The following is a 26,176-nucleotide window of genomic DNA, read 5'->3' as shown; positions in this document are numbered from 1 at the left end:
TCCCGAGACTGTTTCAGAAAGAAAGGCTTTGTGTGGGTGAGGACTGGGGAAACAGGCACTGCAAACTTGGTGACATTAATCAGAATAAAAATACATGTACCTTTTGACCCTCCAGTACCCACTTGTGGGAATTAGTCCTCAGATACACAGCACGGGTGTTAATTTACAGCATCATGTGAAAGAGGAAAAACAACAACAAAAAAAAACTAGACACAACCTAAAGTCTCTCTCTAGGTGACTGTTTAATCAACTGTGCTCCATTCCCACAACGAAATCTCTGCATCTGTTAAAGAGAACAGTGCAAACGCCACGCGCCAATTCAGGAAGAACTGTATTGCCACGTTATACCACTCTGCTACTCTAAATATTTGTTGCCATGTGAATGCATGACTTTGATTTTTAATAATAAAACGAGTTTGATTTTTTAATGACTATAAAAGCAATGGCTAATAAAATTCCATGAAATATGTCTTTGAGAGAAAGTAAAACATAGAGCCGTACGGACGGGAGGCATCGCAACCCTGCAGCCCCTTCCCCGACCCGGTGGCCCTCAGCTGGCCCCCAACTCCGTGGGTCGGGGCTCCGGGGTCACGATGTCCACCGCTCCATGCATGGCAGGAGGTCTTCCTCTGGCTACCCGGTTCTCCATCTGCGCCCTGTGCACAAAACAGGCAGGACAGCAATATATTCAGCAGGGAGGAGAATCTCTAAGTCCTGGAAATCCATGTCACCGGGGCAGCATGTGCAGGCCCCCTCCAGCCCCTGCCTGAGAGTTCTGGAAACGGATGACGTTCCCCACAGGCCCTGGTCTGAGAAGCCAGAATTTTCTCTTCTCCTTTCACCAGATGCCAAATGCTGGTGGGCTATGATTTCCAGAGAAACGGCCAGTCCTGGACGCAGGAATGGGGCTCCCAGGGCCAGCGAGGACTGAAAAGAGGCTGATCCCAATCTGCTCACAGAGGCTGCCATGGGAACTTCTGAGCCGAGTTTCTGTGGGATGCCCTCTCTTAATTTTCTTTCATCGCATTGCCTGTCCTAGATCGCTCTGGGGGGTGGAGTTTCCTGCAGCAGCAAAATTAGCTCTGGGAGGTGCAGGGTATGGTGGAAATAGCATTCGCTTTGGAGTCAGGCAAGGCTAAGGCTGAATCCCAATTCCACCACCCTGCTGGCTGTGCAACCCTGGGCAAGGAGCCTGACCTCTCTGAGCCTCGGTTTTCTTATCTAGGGGATGGGGGTGGGTGGTGCCAGCACCAACTGCAGAGGCCTGTTGAGATAAGCATCGGGGTACCTCTGGCCAGTGTCTAGCACCTATTCCACAAACACTGGCTTCCCCTTGCCTGCATCAACATCCCCAGTTTTAAGCTAAACAAAGGACAGGTGAGTGGCTACCCAGTTCTTCATCTGGGTCCAAGAAAGATCAAGCAATGGCTCAGCTGCACTCTCAACACTTGCCAAGCACTGGAAGGAAACGCCAGATGATCTGCACAGTGGGTCAGCTCAGGGAATTCCGGCCCTTCAGCAGCCCAGCCAGTAACGAAGGAAGGCTGATGGCAGAGCCGGCCAACGAACCCATGTGCCATCCTGGACATGGAACCCATCCCCGAGCCCTCAGTGTAAGGAGGTCCGTGTAGACCTAAGTGAGGGCTGATTTGGCATCCGAAGACCTGGCTTCAAATCCTAGCCCACTCACTTAGGAGCTGGGAAGCCCTCACCTCCATTTCCTTGTCTGTCAATTAGAGATAACAATTCCACATCCTGGGGGGGCTTGAACGAGGCTTGACGCTGCCTCCCCCTTCATACTGACTGATCCCTCCTCACCTTCTGCAACCCTCTTCCCCTCTCCCCCGACTCGTGCTCCTCCTTTAGATCCTAGAACTTGCTCGGGGTCCAGTATCTCCTGTATCTCCAACACCAATCTCAATGGCGGTGCAAAGCAGGCACTGATAAATATGCACTGAATGAATTCACTTCTTCCAGGAAGCCTTCCCTGACTTCCCACCACCCGGGCCCCACTCTGGGCGGCCCAGCCCCTAGGTTCCTCCCTGCCACTGTCCCGTCACTGACCCCTTGTCCATCTGGTCTGTTCTAGGGACTCCTCAGGGCATGGACCTTGTCAGTCATGTCCACGGCCATATTCCCCACTCCCAGCAAAGCGCCTGACACAGTATGTGCTTAATAAATTGTGGGCTGTCTGGGTGAATCCACAAACAAAGATTCCTGAACATCTTCTGTAAGTTCTCTCAAACCTGTCAGTCTCCCTCCCTTCCTATACGGCCAGCCTTCTCAGCATGATTAAGTTTTCCTATTCCGGATATTTCCTCTCCTAAACATCCCATGCTCTCCAACTAAATCCAACTTTTTATTGTGATGAATTCCATCTAAAACATTAACAGCAAATGTGCCTTCTCTTCCATTTCCTGGATTTCTGTGCTCTCTGCAATGGACAGTATCGGATCTCTGAGTAGTCAGGGGAGGGGCAGGGAGAGTGGGAGGGGGCAGGCCAGCTGGCCGGTGGGGGGCTGTGGCTTTTGTTCCTTCTCTGTGCGCGGCCCTGGAGAAGAGGCCTCAGGTTATAAATCCAGCTGAGCCTGTTTTATGGAGAAGGTGCTCCACTGCTGATAGGCTTTTATAGCTGCCTGTTTACAAAGCCGAAGTATAATTAATTCTCGGCCACCTCCCGCAGTGCCAGCTGTCCCATGCAGCCAGGTCTGGGGTGGCCAGGCTGAAGGAGGACAAAGGATGTTCTCTCCTTTGCGCCCCATCCCCAGTCCTCTGAGGGACTTGGCTGGATTGCTTTGGGGACCCAGTAAATGGCACCCCTGTTCCTGTCCAAGTGTGAAACGCCTCGAGGGGCAGAGAAGAGTCAGGTAACGTAGAATCAGGCATACATCAGGCATACATCAGGCATACGGGGTGTACATGCAAACCCCAGTGGGACCTGCTCTCCCAGAACCCAGAAAGGGCCTCACCCAGCGCAGGCAGCACTGACCCAACCCAGGCCTGTACTTCATGTCACAACTCGTCCTAAACCCGCAAATCAGAGTCAAGTCCCCATCCCCACTGCCCAGCAGTAGCCAAGGGAGGGTAGAGGGGGTCCGGAAGCGCCCTCCCCCCAGAATGAGGGCTGGGGAGTGGGGTCCCCAGCAGCCTAGATGGGAGACAGGGGGGACCAGATCCCTCTCTGCTTGTTGCAAAACCAGACTTGTGCCTTCCTTAGATACAGAAATGGATCTAGCCACCTCCTGCTGGCCCGTGGGCCATCTGTCCCTTCAGAATGACTTGCATGTCCCCCGATCACATCCATCCGCCAGTCAGATCCCCAACGTATGAACACGGAAGTTTAACCCTTAGGGTGCAGCCGGCTCTTCCGCACTTCCCAGCTCCTGGGGCACATCCCGTTTCCCCTTCGTCCCATCTAAGTCCTCCTGGATCATTTCCCTGGGTCTGCATGGGACCCTGCTCGCAAGTGTGCCTCATACCCATATGCCACCTCCTTCGACACATGCACCTGCTTCAGAGAACACACTGGCATCTACGCCCTCAATGTAGTCTTCATTCCACAAATGAGGAAACTGAGGCCCGGGGAGGCTGTGCGGCTCCCCCGGGGTCACACAGCCAATCAGCAGCACAGCCTGGGCCTGTGTAGGGGTCTCTAGGCCCAGCGTCGTCACCTGTCACCATGCTGCACACAAGGATACAAGTCCAACCCCACAGTTTTCAGCCGTTGCCCCAATTTATCACCTGCCGTCCCACTGTCCCCATATGGACAAGCACATGTAGCCAGAAAAGTGTCCCAGTTTGGAGTAATGAAAATTGGGTCACTCGTAGGGAAGATGCCAGAACAAGGCATGCCTGGGGTTCACAGGGTGGACCACAGGGGCTCCCAGCTCCAACAAATGCTCCAAAGCATTTGGAAGCAAAGTTATCAAATGAGTCCTTGGCATAAAGCCATGTGGGTCCTCAGGGTCCTGCTGTCCTGCCGGATGTCCTGGCCCAAAGCTCTCCTGGAGGTCCAATTCACCCTCTGGCCCAGCACAGATCAGGACCCTCTCAGAACACCACAGGGCTGCAGGAGACTGAGAGGCTCAGGTGGCCAGGCTGCCACCCTGGCAGGCTTGCCACCCACCGCCTGTATGGGTTGCCCCCCCATGCCCGGCTCCAGCTCCTCACAGCCACGCTGCAGGTCACCCTCGCTTGGTTAAAAGGTAGGACTGGGGGCTTCCCTGGTGGCGCAGTGGTTGAGAGTCCGCCTGCCGATGCAGGGGACATGGGTTCGTGCTACAGTCCGGGAAGATCCCACGTGCCGCGGAGCGGCTGGGCCCGTGAGCCATGGCCGCTGAGCCTGCGCGTCCGGAGCCTGTGCTCTGCAACGGGAGAGGCCACAACAGTGAGAGGCCCGCGTACCGCAAAAATAAAAAAAAAAAGTAGGACTGGGGTTGTGGTGGGTCAGAGTCAAGGGTCAAGGCCTTTGGAGCCACCCTGGAGCACCCTTTCCTGGGAGGCTGATAGGCGTGGATGTGTTGGGTGTGGCTCCCTCCTTCTCTGGTTCCACTGCTCAGCAGAAAGACAAACATCTGATGGGACCTTTCTGAGTATCAGGTGCACATAACATGTTATCTCAGACCACCCTTGAGGAGACCCCAAGAGTCCTCTGGCCCCGATTTAGAGCTGAAGATATGGAGGCAGGAGGGGGGCCAAGGCAGGTCAACTGTGCATGGGCAGTGGGTACCTGAGTCCCTTGGTGCCCGTCCGCTCTACAGATGCACACGCACCAGGGACAAAGCACGGGGGGGAGGGGCCCCCAAAGGGAAGGAGTGGAGTTCAAAGGCATCAGAGTGCCTGCGGTATCGGGAACCAGCCCCAGTGTACCCCAGCTCTGCCTCCTCCTGGCTGAGGGAGGTCTTAACTTCTGGGACCCTCAGTTCCCTCATCTGTAAAATGGACAGAACCACCCCCTCCTCTAGGGCTCTTCACAGTTCAGTGAGATGAGGCACAACAAGAAGATGCAATGGTTGGCAGGGGTGGGTGGTGGATCTGTCCCCACCGTGTCCCCTGGCTGGGGCAGAGGAGGGCCTTTGGGAAGCCGTCCACTCAGGAGGACGCTGTGTGTGACGGGGCTGCGGCTGGTGCGCGGTGGGGTCCCTCCTCCCCACCTCTCCCTCCCGCAGAACAAGCCATCTTCTTTTTTTTTTTTTTTTTTTTTTGCGGTACACGGGCCTCTCACTGTTGTGGCCTCTCCCGTTGCGGAGCACAGGCTCCAGACGCGCAGGCTCAGTGGCCATGGCTCACGGGCCCAGCCGCTCCGCGGCATGTGGGATCCTCCCGGACCAGGGCACGAACCTGTGTCCCCTGTGTCCTTAGAGTCAAGCTGAGCAGAAAACCCAGCTAGCTCACCTGTTCCCTTCTGCAGTCTTCCCCCCATGACAGGGGGCTGCCAAGAAGGAAAGCACAGCTCCACCCACGGCCATCGTCCCAGATGTGGGCATCGCATAGCACAGCACACCTGCAGCGGGGAAGGGCCAGGGTGGCGCAGTGACTGACAGGGTGCACCCTGACCTGACCCCCATTTCTATCAATAACTTCTGCCTGATGCACACAGGGAGGCGGGTCTGTGGGAATCTAGTCTACCTCCTAAAAAAAGCTTTTACCCACCTCTTGTTTTCTGTTTTTATTTTTTCCAACTTTATCGAGATGTAATTGACAAATAACACTGAATAAGTTTAAGGTATACAATGTGTTGATTTAATATACTTATGTGTTACAAAATGATTACCACCATGTTGTTAGCTGAATCACCATCCCAGCACATTATTACCATTTCTTTTTGTGGTAAGAATACTTAAGATCTACTTTCTTAGCAACTTTCAAATATATAATATAGTATTATTAACTATAGTCACCATGCTATAGATTATACTATAGATTATAGATTATATATTATATAATGTATAGATTATACATTAGATCCCCAGAGCTTATCCATCTTATAACTGGACCCTTTGACCAACATCTCCCCATTTCCTCCACTCCCAGCCCCTGGCAACCACCATTCTAGCCCCTGTTTCTCTGAGTTTGGCTTTTTTTAGATTCCACATATAAGTGAGATCATACGGTATGACTTCACTTAGCATAATGACCTCAAGGTTGATCTACATTGTCACAAATTCTGTATTTAAATAGGCAAAAGTATGGGATGCTTTTCATATTTTTGAACAGAGAAACGGTCTGGAGGACAAGGCCTCTGCATCCTCTTACTGGTCAGGAAGACAAGGGAGGTGCAGCACCTTCAAGGTCAGACACATCCCAGAACGGATTTTGGCTCAGCCGGCTGTCCGCAGCAGACTGCTTCTCAAAGCGGGTCCCAGCACTGTCTCCCATCCCATCTGTTCTCCACAGTGTGACCTGGCCTGTCCCGAATCCAAAGGCAGAATCTAACTCCCCTCCACCCCGGGCCAGCCTGTGACTTGACAGAATTAAAGTCACACAACTGGTGATGGGAGACTCCGAGGAGGTCGGCAAGTCAGGTCTCGCACCTGGATCCTGGGACACCTGATCTGGCAAACCAGTGCCCTGAGACCGCCATGCTGGAGAGGCCACGTCTATGGTCCCCAGGGAACCAGCCCCACCACACACAGAACACGTGAGCGAAACCGTCTTGGACCCTCGCGCCCCCAGAGCAGCCTGCCCAGCAGCCCAGAAGGAAGATGCAGCAGTTCTCACGTAGAACAGATCTGCCCAAATTCCTGACTTACAGAATCCAGGGCACATCATAAAACCACTGTTGTCTTAAGCCACTAAGATTTAGAACGATTTGTTGCGTAGTAGTAGTAACCATGACACCACCGTGTGACTTTAGGTGTGTGACCTGACCTCTCTGGGGCTCCGTTTCCTGCGACATAAAAGGGGGTCATTCCCACCACCTCCCATAGTGGGTATAAAGTTCCGATGAGATCATAAACACGTGTCTCATGATATCGTTGCAGTCAAGAAATGGCAGCTCCCCTCGTCATGGCCATCACCGTTACTATTCTACCATGAAGACGAGATACCTGTACACGCTAGAAAAGGGTCACAGCACAATTCCTCTCCTGTGCAGTCAAAGCCCCATCACCCATCAGACACACATCAAGAGACAATGATCACAGCCATAAGTCACGATGTGCTGGAGCTGAAACTGATCCTTTTTTTTTTTTTTAAAGCAAGAGCGACAGAGACTGAGGGGTTTGCTATAATCTACAGATTACTCCAGAGCTGCATTATACATGTGGACTGACTCTTTTAAAGATCACCACATGAAAAATTTCGATACATTTTATTTTTAGTTTAGTAGACATGATATTCAAATCCTTATTTAAGCTCTTTAAAAACACTCCTATGTTTTCATGAAGAAATTGCATTCCCATATAGCCAGAGATAGGAATAACCTGAAATACAGAAAAAATGTACATTCTCAAGGATGCTCAACATATCTTAATTTAAAACACCCAAAGTTGGGGGCTACCCTGGTGGCGCCATGGTTGAGAGTCCACCTGCCGATGCAGGGGACACGGGTTCGTGCCCCGGTCCGGGAAGATCCCACGTGCCACGGAGCGGCTGGGCCCGTGAGCCATGGCCGCTGAGCCTGCGCGTCCGGAGCCTGTGCTCCGCAACCAGAGAGGCCACAACAGTGAGAGGCCCGTGTACCGCAAAACAAACAAACAAACAAAAAAAAAAAACACCCAAAGTTGGGATATGAGTGTCCGAGAGAGGGAGGTCTCTCCACCCTCTACACACTGTCATCCACACCTACCAGCCTTGGGAACACGCTGGTATCGACCAGAGACGAGGAGAGGAGGCTCAACCCTCCTTTCTCCACCATGCATGCTGCCCCAGGCCTGCCTCGACAACCTCTCCTTCCCACCGCCTTCACCTCCATCCCCTTCCACTGCCAGCTCTGGGCGCCTCACTGGGGCTTTCTCGCCTCTCCTGGAAGTGCTCTCGTCCCCCTCTGACCCTCACTCCCCCACTTCACTCTCTAATCTTCCCAGAGACCTCTGGTCACTCTTGGTTCCCTCTTTCTTCTCTGCCTGGACAGATTACCAAGGCCCCTTTGTCTGTTCATCCACCACGACTGCCCAGGAGCTCCAAGACCCACAAGTTAATGCTCCGGCAACCCTAGAGCCACACTGTTTCTCACCTGCGAGCTTCTGTCCATAACACCCCTACTGCCTGGGATGCCTTCTCCCCTGCGTGCTACTACCCTGCTGGACAAGCCGCTCCTCTGCTCTGGACTCAGCCTCTCCGCCCATCTGCTCCCAGGCTGCAACAGGACCCCACTGCATCCCAGCTCCCATCACACTGTATTATGATCACCTGTTCATGTCTCCTTGGTTCCAGAGGTTCTCAAGGGAGGGGCTGTCTTATTCCTGCTCTTTCCTGTATCCTCCTTCCCCACCCACATACCCACTGGAGGCAACAAACCCCAGGCTGGCGGATGAAGCCTACATAGCTACTGAATAAGTAATTAAATCTACATGATGGACTATTATGCAGCCATTAAAAACTGTTTACTCAGAGTCTGTAATAATAGAGGGGAATGTTTCAGCACGTTAAATATTTTAAAAGAAACAACTGTATTTATATTACAATCTACAGGGGGGCAGTAAGAAAGGAATATAATAAAATTGGAACAATGTTTCTGGGGCAATGGAGTCAAGGATGTTATTTTTTCCCCCTCTTTATTCTACTTTCTGCATTTTCAAACGTTTCTGCAATGAGGTAAAATAAAGAAAATTAAAATCTTGCAAGGAGCATCTTAATGCACCTTAGCTCCCAGAGCATGACAATATGGGACACCTTATGATGACGGATTATATTTTCACAGCTTCAATAAAGAGCCTTACTGCTCCTTGGGGAAAATATTCAGGTTTTTTTGTTTTTTTTTAATCACCTTTCACATTGAAAGCTGGTGTAGGAACCACTATCGCTCAGCCCTTGACTCCTTCAGCCAGTTCATTCCATGATGGCTTGTTCCCGAAGCAGACAGGCTGGCTAGCGATCTGCACAGTGAAAACAGTGGACGGAAGTGCCTCTCTCCCAGTGGTCTACTGGCTGCCCAACCATTTTTGCAGTGAGGAATTTGAGTTATCTAATTGTCTTCAGCTGCTGCTTTCAATAAGCAGGATACTACAATCCTCCAGCCATGGTTTAACATCACCATGCCCTTGACATGTGGAAGGGCCACACAGGATAGACACTGCCCATTTGGCATGAGTTCAGGGAGACCTCACTTTGCACAACCGTGTGGAACCCTAAAAATGACCGTGCAAGCTGAAACACTCAAAGTGATCTTAATAATCAATGTGGAAATTACGAAAGTTCCACGATCTTAAAAAAAAACTTTTTAAAGACATGAAAAACTCTCTTACTGATGGTTATAAATGTAGAGGGTAATAAAAAAAAGAGTAAAACTAATATTTTATTTAGTACACAGTCATGTAAAACCTTAGAAACATTGAGAATTCAAGTGTTTTATCTCTTTGTAAAAAATGTATCCAGACTAGTTTCAACAGTGCTGGCTTCCTCTGCTTGTTGGATAACTTGCGATGCTGGGCAAACATCTTTCCTATGCCTTAAAGAGCTGCCTTTCTAAGTTCAGATCCGCTTCCAAGATTCTATCCTCTGCACGTTCAACACTGTGGAATGGCTTCAAGAGTTCCTTTCACATGAAGTGTGCTGCCAGCGTCGCCTCCACTGGGACATCTTCATTTTTTCTGTCACAAGCACTTCTCTCATTTATGTCAATAAGTTCACCTTGACTTAGTTACTTAGTTCCCCTGGCTGCATATAAGTCTCGAATGGTCACAGCTTCAACATTCCCGGGATCAGCAGTTTCCTCTATAACTCCATTTACATCCAATCCAAATTTCTCTGCCAGCATTATTACTCTTCTTCTTCCTTTTATTTCTTTTTTGCCGAGCATCATCTTTGTGGGCCAGATTTCCTCTTTTGACTATCCATTTTTGTAAAATGTCATGGGGGTTTATCACCAGGAAACAAGGAGGCAACATCACCACATGCTTTGCTGTCTATGTGTGAACCAACAGATACGCAGGGACCAACCAGAGACAGACACTGAAAGAAGTGACTTGGTCTCAGATCACAATACTCATCTGTTATTTACTTAGTGATTTGTGGGCTGGAGAGCCAGTGGCAAAGTTTCTACTTTATGCAATTACTCACAGTTACCATTTTGTGGTAGCTGAAATCTGGGCTATGTGATTGGGGGACTGGCATTACTGAACAAAACTGTGGTGACTGAAAATCCGTACACATTGGAACTGTGCAAAGTGAAGATCGCCGGGTGGAGGTGTGGCATTTGGAAAAATAATTGGACTATTCTGGGGTCAGATTTGAAGATATGCCATTTGTTCACTCAGTCATTCAAACACACATTTATCCAGCACCTAGTGGGCACCAGGTGGGTACCAGGTGCTGAGCTGTGTACAGAGGAAACAGGCATGTCCAAGATATATATCCGCTGATGTTTCATGAGGCAGGACTCCGGGTCCAATGTTTCAGAAAGGCCAGGTTCCAGTCCTGTCTTATGATCTGAGCTGAGTCACCCCTCCTGGCTGGGACTGGGACTTAAGGTTCTTTAAGTTATAAGGAACAGAAATTGACTCAGGCTAACATAAGCAAGAAGGAAGTTACTGGAAGGTCCTGAGGGAGCCACAGAATCTAGGAGAGAGCACAGCAGCTGGACAAGGGGCCTCAGAAGGAGCCGGACAGTACTGGGAATTCAATTTCGGGGATCTATGACTATTCCAGTTACCTATCGCTGTGTAACAAATAACCTTATAACTCAATGTCTTCAAACAGAAACCTTTTGCTCCTGAGTCTGCAATTTGGGTAGCTCTTGGTGGAGATGGTGCACGTTGCTGAACAACCTGCCCAGGATCTCTGGGCTGATCAGTGGGGAGGAGGGGTCCTTAAAAGAGAGGGGCGCACCCAGGGGATTCCCAGGATCCAGGCAAATACCTGTCAGCATCCGGTCCCATCAGGCAACTGGGATTCAGAAAGGGATTACGGACTGTGGGGATGAAACTGTAATCCTTTCGAAACAGCAACGAATGTCTTTATCAAGTCTGGACGGAGGACTGATCTCGATCAGAAAGGATTTAAGAGACAGAACAAGCAAATGCAGATGCAGGACTTTAGATCCTGGGTCAAACCAACCAACTATAAAAAGACATTTTTGAGATAACTGGAGACATTGCTAAGGTGAACCAGAATCAATCAACCTGTTTGTTTATTTTTTACTGAAGTATAGCTGACTTGCTAAGATGGACCAGAATTTAGATTGAAAGAAATTCGTACTCATTTTGTTTGGTGAGATAGTGGTACTTTCAGAGATGCCTGCTGACGTAGGGGTGAAATGACAGGAGTCTTGAATTTACTTAAATATTCTTAAGCCAAAAGGATGGGAAAGTAAATGAAGAAAGTACAGCAAAATCTTGAGAGCAGCTGAAAAGCGAGGGGATGGATGAGGAACAATTCAACATACGACTTTCTCTACTTTTGTACATATTTGAAGGTTTTCATTAAAACGTTATTGAAATTATAAAAGGAAATTCAAAAGCTGATAATGACAACACAAGTAGCTCCCTTTTATTGAGGTGTAAGTGCAATGCGCACATTATTGTCCTTAATACAAAAAGCCCACGTGGCTAGTAGTTCCCCCTCTCCTTTAGGGATGAGTCGACTGGTTCAGAGGCTGGAGAACCTGCCAAAGGCTCACAGCCGTGCCCAGGAGCGGAGCGCAGGGCTGGCAGCCCCGGGGGTCAGGGCTGCAACCTCTGCAGGGCGTGGGGGCGGAAGGATGCAGGAGGCCGGGCTGGTTCAGAGGAGGCCCTGGTCTGCAGTTGGAGATCCCATCCCTGCTTGGGGCAGCCGGAACCTCTGAGCAGCCTTTGTTCTGCCTCAATGTGCCATTCAGCCCAGGGTTCTGGAGGACAATGGATCCCACTGTGCAAGGAGGCAATGCCATCCTGGGCAGCACAGAGGCCCCAGGTGGGCCCTGGTCCCCAGGCAGGCTGGCAACTACAACCTGGGCTCAGGTAGAGGAGCCTAGATGCTGTCAAGGGACAAGCACGTGTAACTCTGCACATGCTGTTCTTTCTGCCTGGAATGCACTAGAAATCTGTGTCTCAGCACGCCATCACTCCCGACCCTGTGAATGCCACTCCCTTTAGTGCCAAAGCACCTGTCCTCTATGGAACTGTGATCACCCCCCCACTGATGCAGTGGAGGGGATCCCTTCTTCCACTGACCCACGTGGATTACCTTCACCACGTGTGGCTAGGAGAGATGCCGTGCTGCTACACGTCCAGCGTTAGCACCGTGCCAGGCAGTCCTGGGTTCAAATTGCGAGACCCTCTGAAGCTGGGTGCAGAGCCAGAACTGAATGGGCCACCTGTCCCTTCCCTGTTGGTCCAACAACCAGGCAATGTGGAGGTTAGGAGGATGGGTTTGCAGGCAGATGGCCGGCATTCAAACCCCAGCTCTGCCCCTTACAAACCATGTGACCCTGGGCAAGTGTCCAAGCCTCAGTTTTCTCCGTTGTAAAATGGGGTAAAACACACACACGTGCACACACACACTGGGGTTTGTGGGGATCCAATAATATGAGGCACTCAGTATCACATCTGGCATCAGTAAATGGTCTATCATAATAATGGCTATTATGTTCGTTTCATAATTATTTAATGCTGAAGACCAGGTGAGTAATTTTGCACAAGGGCTGACTGGTAAGGAGACCAAGGTTAATTAACAGGACACCCCAGGGTGCTGTGGGGCTGGCAGATTGCTTCAGCAACTCCAGACTCCATCCTGAGGCAGCCCACTCTCTCACTGGCATCCAAGATCCTGGGAGAGATGGGCCCACGTTTCAAAGACACAGCCTGGCCTGTGTCCACGAAATGAAACCAGGAGCGTGGAGCTCTAGAAATGGTGCCTTCTGGGGCCTGGAGCATTTGTCCCAGGGCAGGAAGACTGGGGCGGGGGTGTCAGGTGGGTGAGGAGACATCCTGGAGAGCAGGTCACAGAGAGCAACCTATTCTGCATGCCAACGGGGAGAACTAGGGGTGCAGACTATAAAGGCTCATGGAGAGATGGCATCACCAAATAGAATGCAAGGGAACCAGGTGCTGGCTGGGTGTGGGCACCTGAGAGATGCTTCCCAACGCTGTCCTGGCTGCTTGGTAGCATTTAAGGCTGGGTGATCCAGCTTTCTTCCTGCCAGCCCCCTCTCTCTCCCTTCCCTTCCAGGATTCTCTTCGTTCTGTGACTCCAGAGCCTTCCTGTTTTATCTCCCACCTGGGTGGCCACCAAGAATTCTCGTTCTCTGTCCCTTAGATGTTGGTGAACCTTGGGGCTCTGGCCTCAGCTCTCTTCCCTCCTTCCTCTCATCCCCACTTCACTCTTCTTGCCCAGAGACATGGGCTTCTTTTCTGCCTAGCACGTGGTGGGTTTGTTTGTTGAATGAACGAATGAATGAATGACCTTGTCCTTCAATGTTGTACGTCTGGCATCTAACCTCCCCCTGGCATTTAAGGGGGATCAGTAAATGTCTGTTGAACAAAGGGGGAAAAATGTTCAACCTCATTGGTATTCAGACATGAATTTAAACCAATATTTTTCATCTGTGATATTGGCAAAGGTCAAACCAATTAGAACACCTAATGCTGATCAGTATGAGGTAAAATTTGTCAACGTGTGTCAAGAACGTTAAACACGTTCATGATTTTTACGTAAAATCGCATGTGTGGGACTCTCTCTGAAGAAAATTATTCCAGATTTGGGGGGAGGGATGGGAATAGGGTGTCTTCCTACACACATAGCATTCCTTCCCTCAGTGTTAGTTATAAAAGAAAATAAACAACCTAGTTATCCATCAATCGGGGGTGAAGAGTTGAACTATGACATCTATCACAGGAAGAGTGTGCAGCCAATAAAATGGTGGAATTTGGGGGCGGGGCCGAGGTAACCAGTTACACACCCCTTCCCTGCTAGGACTTGAGAACACACAGGGAAGATGGACAAGAAGGAAATCAAAAAATTCTTCTTCCTTGATGGTAAACTCGCGGCAGGGAATGAGCTAGGGAACCCTACTCCACTGCCCCTCCTCTTGGGCCTGTGGGGAGAGATAGGTCTAAAGGCTGGACTCTGAAATGAGGGAAACATAGGCTTCTTCTTGGGTCCCCATCGGTAGGGGTGAAGCAGAGACTTTCAATACTACAGCCCCGCCCAACAGAGAAAAACTGTCCAATGAGTGACAGGTTCTCACCAGTTCCACCAATCACAAAAGCCAAGGGGGTGAGAGGCGGGGCCAAGGATTCCACCATCCCAGGAATTCCAGCCTCCTCCCTACAGCAAAATAGGGCCAACTATAGCATTTGTGGAGCCCGGTGCAAAGTGAAAATGCAGAGGATAAAAAGCAGGGAAAAGTATCATTAAAGGTACAAAAATATAAAGCTTCCTCGTTTTTTTCCCATGACTTGTCTTAGTTATTTGCTATTTAATGACAATTGAAAAAAAATTTAAATTATTAGCATGAATTGTATCGCTCATTCTGTTGTGTAATTCCAGCTTTAAATGCAAACAGAAGAGCACTGAACTCGAATGCAGAATCCCTGAATTACACAATTCGTATCTGGTAGCTCCTACAGGCATACGTAGCTTGTTCTTACCAGAGCAGTGGAAACACTGCACGTTTTATTTCACCTTTTGACGCTTGCACGTTCTAGGCACACACCTCCACCCTCGATGAATGACGGTTGAAGGGAACAGCAACTATGGTTGTCCATCTTTCCCTTTCTTTTGGTGCCATCGTTTTCAGAAGCGTTGATTAGCTAGCCCAAGGATGTCACACGAGTAACAAAGGATATGATAGGGTTCCTTGTTCCTTATGCTTCTTAGAATGTCATTGCCTCCTTTCTGCATTCAAAACAACTTCTGATTCAAAAGGAAAGCGTGGCCTCTCGAGCTGTCAGTGCCCCTGTTTACGCAACCACAGACATGCTGATCGGTGCCTATGCGCAGAATTCTGGTGGCCCCAGGACGCTGGGGAGCTCCATGACACTTAAAGTGACACAAGGTAAGCATGTTACGGAAGCCACACAAGGAACAGCGGAATCGCTTGTTGCATGTGTCACTTGTGTTCACAGGTGTGCTCCATTGTCCCATCAGATGTCACTTACAAAACACGGGTCCAAAGATACAATTATTAAAAATTTCAAGATGGGGACAGCAGAGAATTAAACGGAGCGCAGGGTTCTTGGTCCTTCCGAATATGGGACCTACACGGGTTGCACACTCAGGACACCAGCTCTGCAGCAAAGCACTGGAAAATTCTTATAACCTCACACTTAAAAGTACCCTTCCAAATGGTTTATATGGAGAGATTAAAGCTTTTATTAAAAACAGACATGGGCATTTAAAAGAGATGGGCAGGAGCTGTGGCAAATGGCTAACAACATGTATCTAGAGGCTGGTCTTTCCTCTTCATCTGCATTGTTACTCTGTAATCCTCTCCTTTAAGCCCCAGTATTTCATACAGCCACGCTTCAGGTGTCAAGACCTAAACACCTTAGAGAAACATCCCTTAGCTCTGCTGACTTTAAGGATAAAACCCCAAAACTGTAGCAAGTAAAAACCAGGAGATGATGTGGAAACATTTTATTAGCACTTGATCTCCATCTTGCAGCAAGAAAATGAGAAAACCCCTACTTGGTGACTGCACCAACCTTTAAGTGAGGTCTGGCTTTCTTGACAGTTTGGGGAAACTGATAACAATAACCCCTTCCCAAAGGTGGACCTTTGGAGTCCACATGGTCTTTACTCCTCAGAACCTTGTGACAACCCAGGGCAGGAAGCAATGCAGGGAAACTGAGGTTCAGAGAGGTGATGTGACTTAATGGGGGACAGCCACCAGTGTCCCACAGCAGCCTCCTTCCCTGAAGTGGAGACAACATGAGCTCGTGAAAACCCAGGCAAACTTATGGAAGGGGTGCTCCTAAGTGGAAGCAAAAGGAACAAAGATTTCAAAAATCAAAGGCTGGCTCTCCGCTCTCCTACTGGGCTGGCTCAGGTCCCTGCCAGACATAACTCCCCTCTCAGCACAATTTCTCTGGGGGTGGAGATGGAATTAGGTTAGCCAGTCTGATGACAGTTCTAAGGGCTAGTCTAACTCTAACCCCTAAAGAACAGACATAGTTATTTATGGACAATATTTATTAAGTACTGACGGTGCCCCAGGCCCTGGGCTGGGCACAATCACACACACCAAGCCATTTAATGCCATGAGTTCACTGAACATATTCCATTCGTGAAGCACGGTGGAGAGTCCATAGAGAAGATGCTACAGCGTCAAATAACTGCACGTCCCTTGTTTCAAGTGATCTAAGGAGCAACCTGGAGAAGAAACTAAGGCTCAGAGAAACCTGCCCGAGATTACAGACCCAGAGCAGACCCCACTGGGAAGGCAGGTCTCCAGACCCCACCAGGAATGCAGATCTCCTGACACCAGATCTTGGGATACCTCCTCTGGCTGGAAACGCGAGGAGGGGGAATCAGAACTCTGCCGCTTGGACTTGAGCGCGTGAAAGAAATCAAAGAGGATTTCTAAAACAAAAGCAAACAAATCAGCATCCCTCCTGGTTTTCTGTATCTCGCATCTCGTTCATGAGTGACAGGGCAGCCTTTCTGTTTTCCAAACAGTCAGTAAAGGCTGTACGAGTCGGGGTACTGCTGGCTGCAAGTAACAGAGACTTGGTTGAAAGTTTGAAACAATGAGTAAATGTAACAGCTCACGGAACTGGAAGCCCAGAGGTGGGGTGGACATCAGGCCTGGTTAATCCAGGAGTCACAGATGTCACCAACGTCCCCAGTTCTCACTGTCTGCTCTGCCAGCAACGGTGTTGTTGGCTTCAGACTGGCTCCCTCACTGGTCTCAAGGCGGCCGCCAGCAGCAATGGAGGCTTCTGTGTTCCATCACAAGAGAGGGACCAGCTTCCTGCAGCTCACTCTACTCTCCACTCAACCTCCAGAAAGGACTCCCACGTCCATTCTGGGACCAGTCACTGCAAGGGGGATGGGAGTACACTGGTCCATCACTGCCTGCCCAGGGCCAGACTCAGAAAAGGATGTGCTTGGTAAATGCTACTGCATGAAGGAGGATGAATGTATTTTGTAGATTCAATCTAGCCTAAAAATGTCTATTTAACCACCCTAAAGCTGAGTCCTGGGGCTGCAGCAAGAGAACACAGCCAGGAAGAGTCCTTCCTAGAGCCATATCTGGCTCTTGAGAAAAGCCTAAACAGAGACTCCTTGGCATTCTCCTATCCTGGGGCCCCTTTCTCTAGGGCTCAGGTCCTTCTACTGTCTACTGTCAACTGTACTGTTCTCCCCAACACTCACCCATCCTTGCCAAGTTCTCTGTGCCCCACAGTGACATGCACTCATGCCTTATGATCACAACAGCCCTCAATCAGCTGAGCTGAGCTAAGAGTTAGAGGGCAAAAAGCTGCTCTAATTCACACTAAGGTGTGAATGACTAACAAAACCTAAACTCTCCCCAAGGTATTTGAGATTTTACAAGAAGAAATTGAGGAACTCAAGCAAGACTGGCACTGGTGAAGATGACATTTAACTTGAGACCTAAAGGATGAGAAGGAAGAGCAGGAAGTGGGTGTTCCAGGTAGTGGATGTAACCAGTGCAAATACCCCAAGAGAAAGAAAAAACTTCCTGCTTAAGGAACAGGAAGTAGATCAGAGCCACTGGGGTATTGTGAGTGTTTGTGACCAAGTGACCAGGTGGAACAGGAATTTGTACGCCTGGTTCTTTTACAAACTCCCAGCATCCATTATTTGCTTGTGAAGCTCTTCCAGGAACAATACTTTTAAATGATAACAGTGCCATTTATTAAGTGCTTCGAACAGGCCAAACACTGTGCCAGGTGCTTCCTAAATTAGCAAAACCACTGATCATTCCAACAGCCCTGTAAGATGAGTCACTATTACTCCTCCCTTTAAAGGGAGAAAGTGAAGCCCAGAAACATTTAGTAACTTGTCCGAGGTTGCACAGCACCTGAAGAGTCAGAAGAAGGATTCGAATACGAGTCTGTCTGACATCCAAATCTGTAACTTACTCTGTGCTCTGAGCACAAAATGCAGGCAAGATGCAACAGTGTGAAAGTCTGTTTTCATGCAGGGAGGCCAGAAATCTCATATAATTCTAATAATTATTGTTATTGCTTTCTCAAGGGCGGGAACTTCAGATCTTGGTCCTAGGTTCCCTAGGACCTGAGCTCTGTGCCTTCCACACTCTGGCATTCAATCTGGGACATGGACAAAGGCCACGCCTCAGTTTCTTCATCTATAAAATAGGAATGCGGGGTATGTGGAGCTCCTGTGAGGCCTCAGCACATAATGGGTCCTCCACCTACCTGGGCTGCCAGTTCACAATTTGTAGTTCCGAGGTGGCTCTTTCATCCACCATCTTATCTGACCCTCACAGAAACCTTAATACCTCTAGACAGAATGGTATTATTCACTCCCATTTCACAGATGGGGAAAAGAGATCCATCCACATAACGGCGTTCCCTTCTAGAATACAGGCTGCCCACGGGCAGTACCTGTGTCCAGTCCCCAGGGCTAAAACTGACCAGAACATAGTAGGTACTCGGTAAATATGCGTTCTATGAATGAAGAATTAAAATCATCACTTCTTACTCTGATAACTATGCACTTCTCCCTTGTTCCTCCCTTCTAAGAGCTGGTGAATTTGTGCGAGAAACAGCGGGAGACAGAATAAAGAAGGAATTAGGGTTTGCAAATGTCCGCTATGAGTCAGGCAGTGCTTTTTAAATACTTTAAACCACGGCGCCCAGTGCCCTGTCCCATCATCCTCAATGTAGAGATGGGAAAACGGAGGCTTCCTCCAGAAAACCAGACCACAATGACCTGCCAAGATCCCCTCTCTCTCCTGGCTCCAGCCAGACCACTGGGGCACCTGCCAGCAACCCAGCAGCCTTTTTACCTCTGCCTCTCAGCAGGCTGCCAGCAGAAAGAACACCAGGAAACACGCTGATCCTTCCTCAGCCTCTCCAAGGCAGGCGACAAAAGACCGCTTTCAGCTGCCTGGGGACACCCCCCACCCCGAAACCCCTAGCTTGGGGCAGAGCCCTCACCCGGCCTGAGCAGCCCTGCCCCCTCTCCCTACACACACCCATCAGCAAAGCGTGACTCAGCACTTCTCCTCCGGGGAGCGGGGAGCGCCACTCTTCAGCATATGTCCGCCCAGGTTACACACCCAGCCTCTGCTCCCCTGGGTCAGGACGCCCAGGAGCCCACCCCGCGCTGGCCCAGTGCTCCCCAGGCCTCCGCAGGGCTCGGGCTACGGGCTCCTCGGCCTCATTTCCGGCGGAGCCAGGCATCAGCGCGGCGGACAGCACCCTGGAGTCGAGTCACCGCTCCGAGCCCACACGGGTTCCTGACACAGGCTCCCACGCGCACCAGTCCCGCGGCACGCAATGCCCAGGGCCCCTCCCACCGAGGCACCCATCAGGGGACCTCTTGCTAAAAACCCACAAACACTTCTGCAGCCAGTCCAGCAGCCCCCAGGGAAGATGCAGACGGCCCCTTCACCCGGGAAGGTCTCCAGCACAAGTGTCCTCACCGCTGCACGCTGACACCCCGCGGCCAGCTCTCCCCATCCTCAGTGGAGGTTCCACTCCGCGGGCCCCCGGCTGCGGCCCGGGAGCTGTCCCCACCGCTCCCTGGGCAAGGTGGAGCAGAGGGACCCTTGGAAGTTACAGGCTTATAAGAGAGGGCCGCTGACCCTCTAGATCCCACCAGCCTCGTAGTGGCGGTTGGGCTTGGGCTGTAGGGCCAATTTAGGGGATTTCAAATGTAGGGCCTGTTTGGGGTGGCATGTCCCACTTTGGGGGAAAATTCTGACAGTTTAGGGCCAGCTGTTCCTGTTTTAGTTCAACTCGCCAGGAATAAAAGATGAACCCCAAACCAGACACCTTCTCCCACCCACTAAGGGGCCCTGCTTCTCGAGGTACAGGGAGGGGCCGAAGACCGCGTGCCTCTAGGGGAATCTGGCAATGGATTACCCCCACCCCCACCCCCGGGTCCCACTTCGTCTCCAGGGAGTGGGCAGCCTAGAAAATTCTGCGGGCTCTGGACAGGGCAAACCCAGTATTCTAAGCCACTAAATTTCCCCGGTATTTCTTCACCAGATTAGCCGCAGAGGTGGCCTTTTTAAAAATGAGGGCCAGGGCCGATTCAGGATGCCACCAGGCCTGGGGGCGGAAAGCTGCCTGCCGGAGGGCGGCGCGGAGGAAGGCGCTGCGCTCTCGGGCTGCTGGGCAGCGGAGGCCGGCGCCCTCGGGCTCCCTCCCTCCCGGACCCGGGGCGGGGTAGGGTAGGGTGGGGGGACACGACACACAGCGCGCGGTCCAAACCTTCGGAGGGCATTCGGTGCGACGGCATCCCCACGCCGCGGCCGGCCGGAGGGGGCCTCAGACAACACGTACGTTACCTTCAGTCACATAGCTGTGGTCCCGCAGGAAGCTGTGGTTAATTTTCCGCGTGTCCGTGTCCTCGCCCATTGAAGGCCGTGCCCGGTGCCCTGGGCATGCCCCGCCGCCGCACACCGTTGCAATCCGCAGAGGTCGCGCCGGGCGCGCGGGCCATGCCGCCGCAGCCTAGCAGGGGCGCGGGCCACCGGGGCCCCGGGGGGCGGGCATCGCGACCGGGGGCAGCCGGGGACGGGCGAGGGCGGCCGGGACGGGCGCCGCGGTCAGGCTTGAGCGCGGCGGGCGGGCGGCGGCCGCGGGTGGGGGCGGACCGGGGCCCGTGAGCGCATCCCGGCCGGCGGTGCGCGCTGCGTCGGTGCGCCCGGCGGCGGAGGCCTGGTGCCGGTGCGCCTGGCTACGGCGGCGGCGGCGGCGGCGGCGGCGGCGGCGGCGGCGGCGGCGGCGGCGGGAGGGGACGCGCGCGGCGCTGCGCCGACCGAGCCGAGGCCGAGCCAGGCTGCTAGGGCTGGGGCCGCCGCCGCCGCCGCCACTCTCGCAGGCCCCTCCCTCGCGCCGCCCGCTCCTCCGCCCCCACGGCCCGCGCAGCCCGCCGCGCGCGCGGGCAGCCCGGCACCCTGCAGGTGCGGCGGCGCCCCGGCAAAGGCTGCGTCTCCGCACTCCCGGCCTCGCGGGTGGGCACCTTTGGTCCCTGGGTCTGCCAGCGGGGGAGGGAGGAAGGAGATGGCCAGCTTGGGGGGCACACGGTCAGCTGAGCCTTTGAGGGTCACCTTGCGTGCCCAGGTATTCCAGTTGTGTATGGCCCATGGGTGGGGAGATTCGAAAAGGGGAGGACAGGTGGGCAGCCTCACAAGGCCGAGGGCCGCGGCGACCAGAAGAACAGGGAAGGGAGCGGGGCGCGGCTGAAGGCGAATCTGGAGAATGGGAGACTTCACAGCGGCGGAAGACCGGGGGTGGGGAGTAGGGACAAGAGCCCCCGTTCATTGGTAAAAGAGGGTAGGCAGACGCACTTCCAGGAACCTCCTAAGCGCAAAACTGGACCCGTGGGAAGAAGCTAGGGGACGGACTGGGGGGGGGGGGCGGGGGGGGAATCAGCACCCTACAAACAAGGCAAAACTCTGGATGAGATGGCTGGAGGTAGTAGGCCTCCTCCAGGCAGAGCGCCGAGATCTCTTCTCATGCTCACCTCTCTACTTACTGGTGAGATAAAGTGGAGAAAGTGCTGGGTACGCTCCAAAAACAGGCTGGGAAGTGCGGGTCCCTCCTCCCTCTGCCAGGCAGGAACCTACCCCCTCCCTTCCCTTAGTCATAAGTGTACCCGCCACCCCCTCGCATCCTACACAGTGCTTCACATAGAGCAGGCGCTCAAAAGCTATTTGTTCCCTCTTTTGGCGAGCTGCCACCTCCTCCAAGCTGACCCCTTGCCTGCAGGGAGCCCAGCCCCCAGTGGCTGTGTCAGAGGTGTTGGGTATGGATCAACACCGCCCCCCCAGCACCCTCCCCCCTACACACACCAGCAGGCTTTCCTAGGTGCTCAGCAAAACCAGTTTGGAAAGGGAGAGTAGGAAAGGTTCAGACTGCCTCCAAGGGGTGCCAAAGCTGAAGGGGCCCTTGGCCTGAGACTGGGGGTTGGTTCAAGCCACAGGAGGGAGGTGCCACTGGTGTCTCTCACTCCTGCAATTCTGTGATGCTTTCCTCTCCTCAACTGGCTTTCTGGGGACTCCAGGCATCTCCCCAAACTGCAGTGGGGACAGGAGAGTCCAGAAGGGGCTGGGGTAGGAGGATGGGTTTGTGGGAGAGACTGGGGAAGGTGGAAGCCACCTGAGGTTTCTTGCTGGGAGGTGAGAGGGAGTTTCTGAAGCTAGATATGAGCTTTTATTCCATAGAAATGCCCAGAATGAACCTATAAGGAGGTGAAAGTTTCTCCCCCCCCCACCCCCCGCCCCAGCACCCTGGAGGGCATAAGTGAAAAGGCAGGACCCAGGAAGGGCCTGGGGTTCTGCCAGCGCCACCACCTGGTTGCTGAGTGAGCCGGGACAGGTCCCGCACCTGTCCCCATCTCAGCTTTCTCACAAGGTCCACCTCATAGCACAGGTGTGCAGATCCAGTTCAAAGGCCAGGTAAACGCAAGGACCCTCAGGAGGTGAAAGAGGCTGACATCCAGTTCTCTATCACCCACCAGCCTGATCTGCTCAAGTGTCCCGCACCTAACAACAGAACTCAGCATCCCGCTCTCTGTCTGTTCCCCACTCACCTCTCTAGCCCATGTAGCAAGTGGCTGCAGCCTCAGATACTGGAAACCGGACAGTTTGGGTTCAAGTCCTCACAGTGAAGGGGCCCCAGGCAAGCACAACCTTGTCAGTTAAATGGACGTGATCACAGGCTGGTGTGCCTAGTTCACGCTTAGCAGGGGCCTGGCCTCATCGGTGCTCTGGAATGTTAGACATTATCATCATCATGCTGACCCTCGCCTCTCTGATCTTGGGGGGACCCCCTCACCCCCAGCCTCCCCATCTGGCAGTCCCGCTGAAATACCCACCCTGTCTTCCAGGATGCCTGGATCACAGTGAAAAGGGCCTTGCCCTGGCCGAACACAAGGATCCACCCCTTTCGTCAACCTGTAAGTCAGGCTGGGGACCCGGGAGTTGGTGGTCTTGAACCTTGCTGGGCCCCAAGGCTCAGCTTCAGCCCCTTGTACCCCCATGCAGTCTCCTCTGACTCCCTCAGGGCTCCTCTGGACCATCTCTTCCATTCTCCTGAAGCACCCCTACGTCAGAGCCAAGGCCCCTCCCTCAATCCCCTGCTCGTGCCCACCTCCACCCCACTCAAACTCACACCATCCACTGCTTCCTCTCCTATATCTTCAGGCATCCCTGCCCCTCGGCACATCCTGCTCCTCTGTTCTCCTGACCCCAACCTCTCTCTCTGTACGGCCTCCTCCCTTGTTTTTCATTAACGAAGACTATTTGTTGAGCATCTACTATGTGCAGGCCCATTTCCAGCACAGGGGTAATGAGAACAGAACAGACCAAACTCTCTGCTCCCATGAGGTTGACCTATTAGTGGGGCGAGGTCAACAAGACAATGTGAACGTGTAACATGGAGGTCATGATGAGTGAGAAGAGAAAGCAGGGTGCAGGGATGGAGATGGATGGAGGGGTCTATTTTATAAAGGGTGAGTGGAGAGGACCTCTCTGAGAAAGTGAAATTGTGTAACTACCACCTACCTCAGGAAAAGAGGCCACTGCCGTCTTCATAAGGCCTCCCTCATGACCCACCCTCTCCACCCCAAAGATAATCCCCATCTCGACTTCTAACTTTTTTTTGCTGGTGGGTGTCTTTGTGTAGGATCACAGAGTGTGAATGTTTTTCTATCTGGTTTTTTCTGCTCAACATTATGTTTCTGAGTTTCACTCATTATTATATACATGCAGCTGTAGTTTATTCATTTTCCACTGTTTTATAGTATTCCATTGTACAGATACACTGCAATGTACCCTCCTTGTGATGGGCACTTAGCTTGTTTTCAGTTGGAGGTTATGATGAATAAAGGTCTGCCTGGACTTACTTCCGTTGGGCGTATATGCTCATTAGGAAATTGCCAGATGTTGGGATCTGTGTATGTGGAGCTTTAGTAACTGATATCAAAGAATTTACCAAAGAGCTAATGTAAGAGAGTTCCTGTTGCTCCACAACCTTGTCAAACAAGATATTACCGTTGTTTGTGATTTTAGCTACTCACTACCTCCAGCACTGCACTAGGCATCCTCTCCAGAAACCGAGACTGGCCCTCGTCCTCCTTCCCACTCAGGTCGAGTCATCCTCGACCCCTCACCCTTAAGCCTTCACAGCCTGTCCATCTTTCAGTCCTGCTGACCTGCTCTCAGAGCTCTCAAACCCTCCCCCTTCTCATGCCGGCCTCACCACCCCACCAGCATTCAGGGGCTCACCCCTCCCTCATGTGGACTGAAAGCTAACCATTCACTTTCCTGCTTAAAATGTTTCAAGGCTCCCAGTTTCTACACGCTAAAGTCTAAATTCTAAGGTCTTTGTAATGTGGTCCCAAACTGCATCTCTAGCCAATTCCCTGTATGCTCGACCTGTTCCGCAATTTTCTGAACAAGGCTGGCCCTTTCAAGACTCTGTGCATTTGCACATGCTTGTCCCCTGCCTAGAATGCCATTCCCACATCCATTTGTCTCCATTTGGAATCAACCTAAATGTCATCATGAACAGTAACTCTAACAGCAGCTCCCATTCATCGAATGGCCACAGGGAGGTCTTCGTGCTGACCTCACATGTCCTGCTTCCCACCTCCTCCTGCATACTGGATAGATCTGCACTTCCTGTCCCCTCAAAAATTAGGCATAGTCATAAGAAGGTGTAGTGAAATGTAAAGAAAGTGACTGGTGTCTCTTCTGAGTTAGAACTTTAAAAGCCTGAGTGCGGTTTGCCAGATTTTTTTTTCCCTCCTGACTTAGGGTCTTGAAAAAGCAAATGTCAAGATAAAACCATGATCTTTATCTTGATGATGGCTTTACCTTTGAATGGTTACAAAGAACAGGGACCACATTAAATGTGTAGTGTGAGTGAGAAATAAACATGTGCTGTGCTTGGTCACCGAGATTTGTGGGTTATCTGCTACTGTAACATAACCTCACTTATCCCGACAGCTCCAACCCTGTATGCCAGCTGGTTGTAGTTAAACACTTTACAGGTGCTCTCTCATTTTGTCCTCAAAACATGAGGACTCTGTATCAGCCAGAATGGACTAGGTTGTATTGCAGCAATGCGTGACCCTTGGAAATGCAGTGCCTCATAGAATCTATTTCTCATTCATGCCACATGCCCATCACAAGTTGGCTGCAGCTCTGATCATCGTCATCCTTACTCTGGGAGCCAGGCTGACCAAGCAGCCCTACATTTGGGCGTTGCTGGGGTCATGATAGAGGTGAACAAGAGATGAGTGTCATGAGCTCACTCTTACAACTTCATTGGCCCAAGTAAGTCACATAACCACGACTCATGAGTTCAAAGGGCAGGGAGGGACACTATAGGTCACATGACCACATGACCTCAATGGCACACGTAAGTACAATCCTCCCCCAAGGAGGGACTACAAGTATTTTGCACTATAGCAGAATCTACAACAGTACTCATTTTATAAATGAATAAACAGGCGCCAAGTCACTTCCGAAGTCACCCACTAGTAAGTGGCCGAGCTGAGATTTACCCAGGTCTGTGTGAATCCAAATCTTGTACAGTCAGCCCATACTAGCTGGTACTAATGTAACCACCTCTCTGCCACCTTTCCCCTCTGTGACTACCCAGGTCCCACAGGGAGTTCAAAGGGGTCTCTTGGTTCTTTTCGCCACTGGGAACTATCTAGAGAGGTGGCCTGAAGCAGTACCCGGATGGATTTTTCTCCAGTGAAAGGCTAGACAAAAACCCAGCCACCCACCTTAGTCTAGGTCACAGTGCCTCTGGGTAGAGAATGTCTAAGAATGCTGAAATGTGCTAAGACTCATCAAAGAGCAATGTTACCAGGGAAGGACCCAGGGTTGTCATCTGGCCACACACTCAAAGTTTAGTGA

The 26,176-nt window shown here is 51.6% G+C and overlaps 1 protein-coding gene across 1 annotated transcript in view; it reads right to left on the bottom strand.

Annotated features, from left to right (window-relative positions):
- Positions 1 to 20,657, bottom strand: part of PPP2R2C (protein phosphatase 2 regulatory subunit Bgamma) — a gene marked incomplete at both ends in the record, with an annotated part of 129,701 nt that extends 109,044 nt beyond the window's left edge. Inside the window, one exon of the mRNA XM_082837649.1 lies at positions 20,588 to 20,657. Coding sequence (XP_082693775.1) covers positions 20,588 to 20,657 — 70 coding nt within the window. The remainder of the gene's footprint in view (positions 1 to 20,587) is intronic.
- Between the last annotated feature and the right edge of the window lie 5,519 nt (positions 20,658 to 26,176).

The sequence above is a fragment of the Leucopleurus acutus genome (assembly GCF_964270905.1).
Source record: "Leucopleurus acutus genome assembly, chromosome: 4".
Lineage (NCBI taxonomy): Eukaryota > Metazoa > Chordata > Mammalia > Artiodactyla > Delphinidae > Leucopleurus > Leucopleurus acutus.
This window is presented reverse-complemented; position numbering and strand designations above follow the sequence as displayed.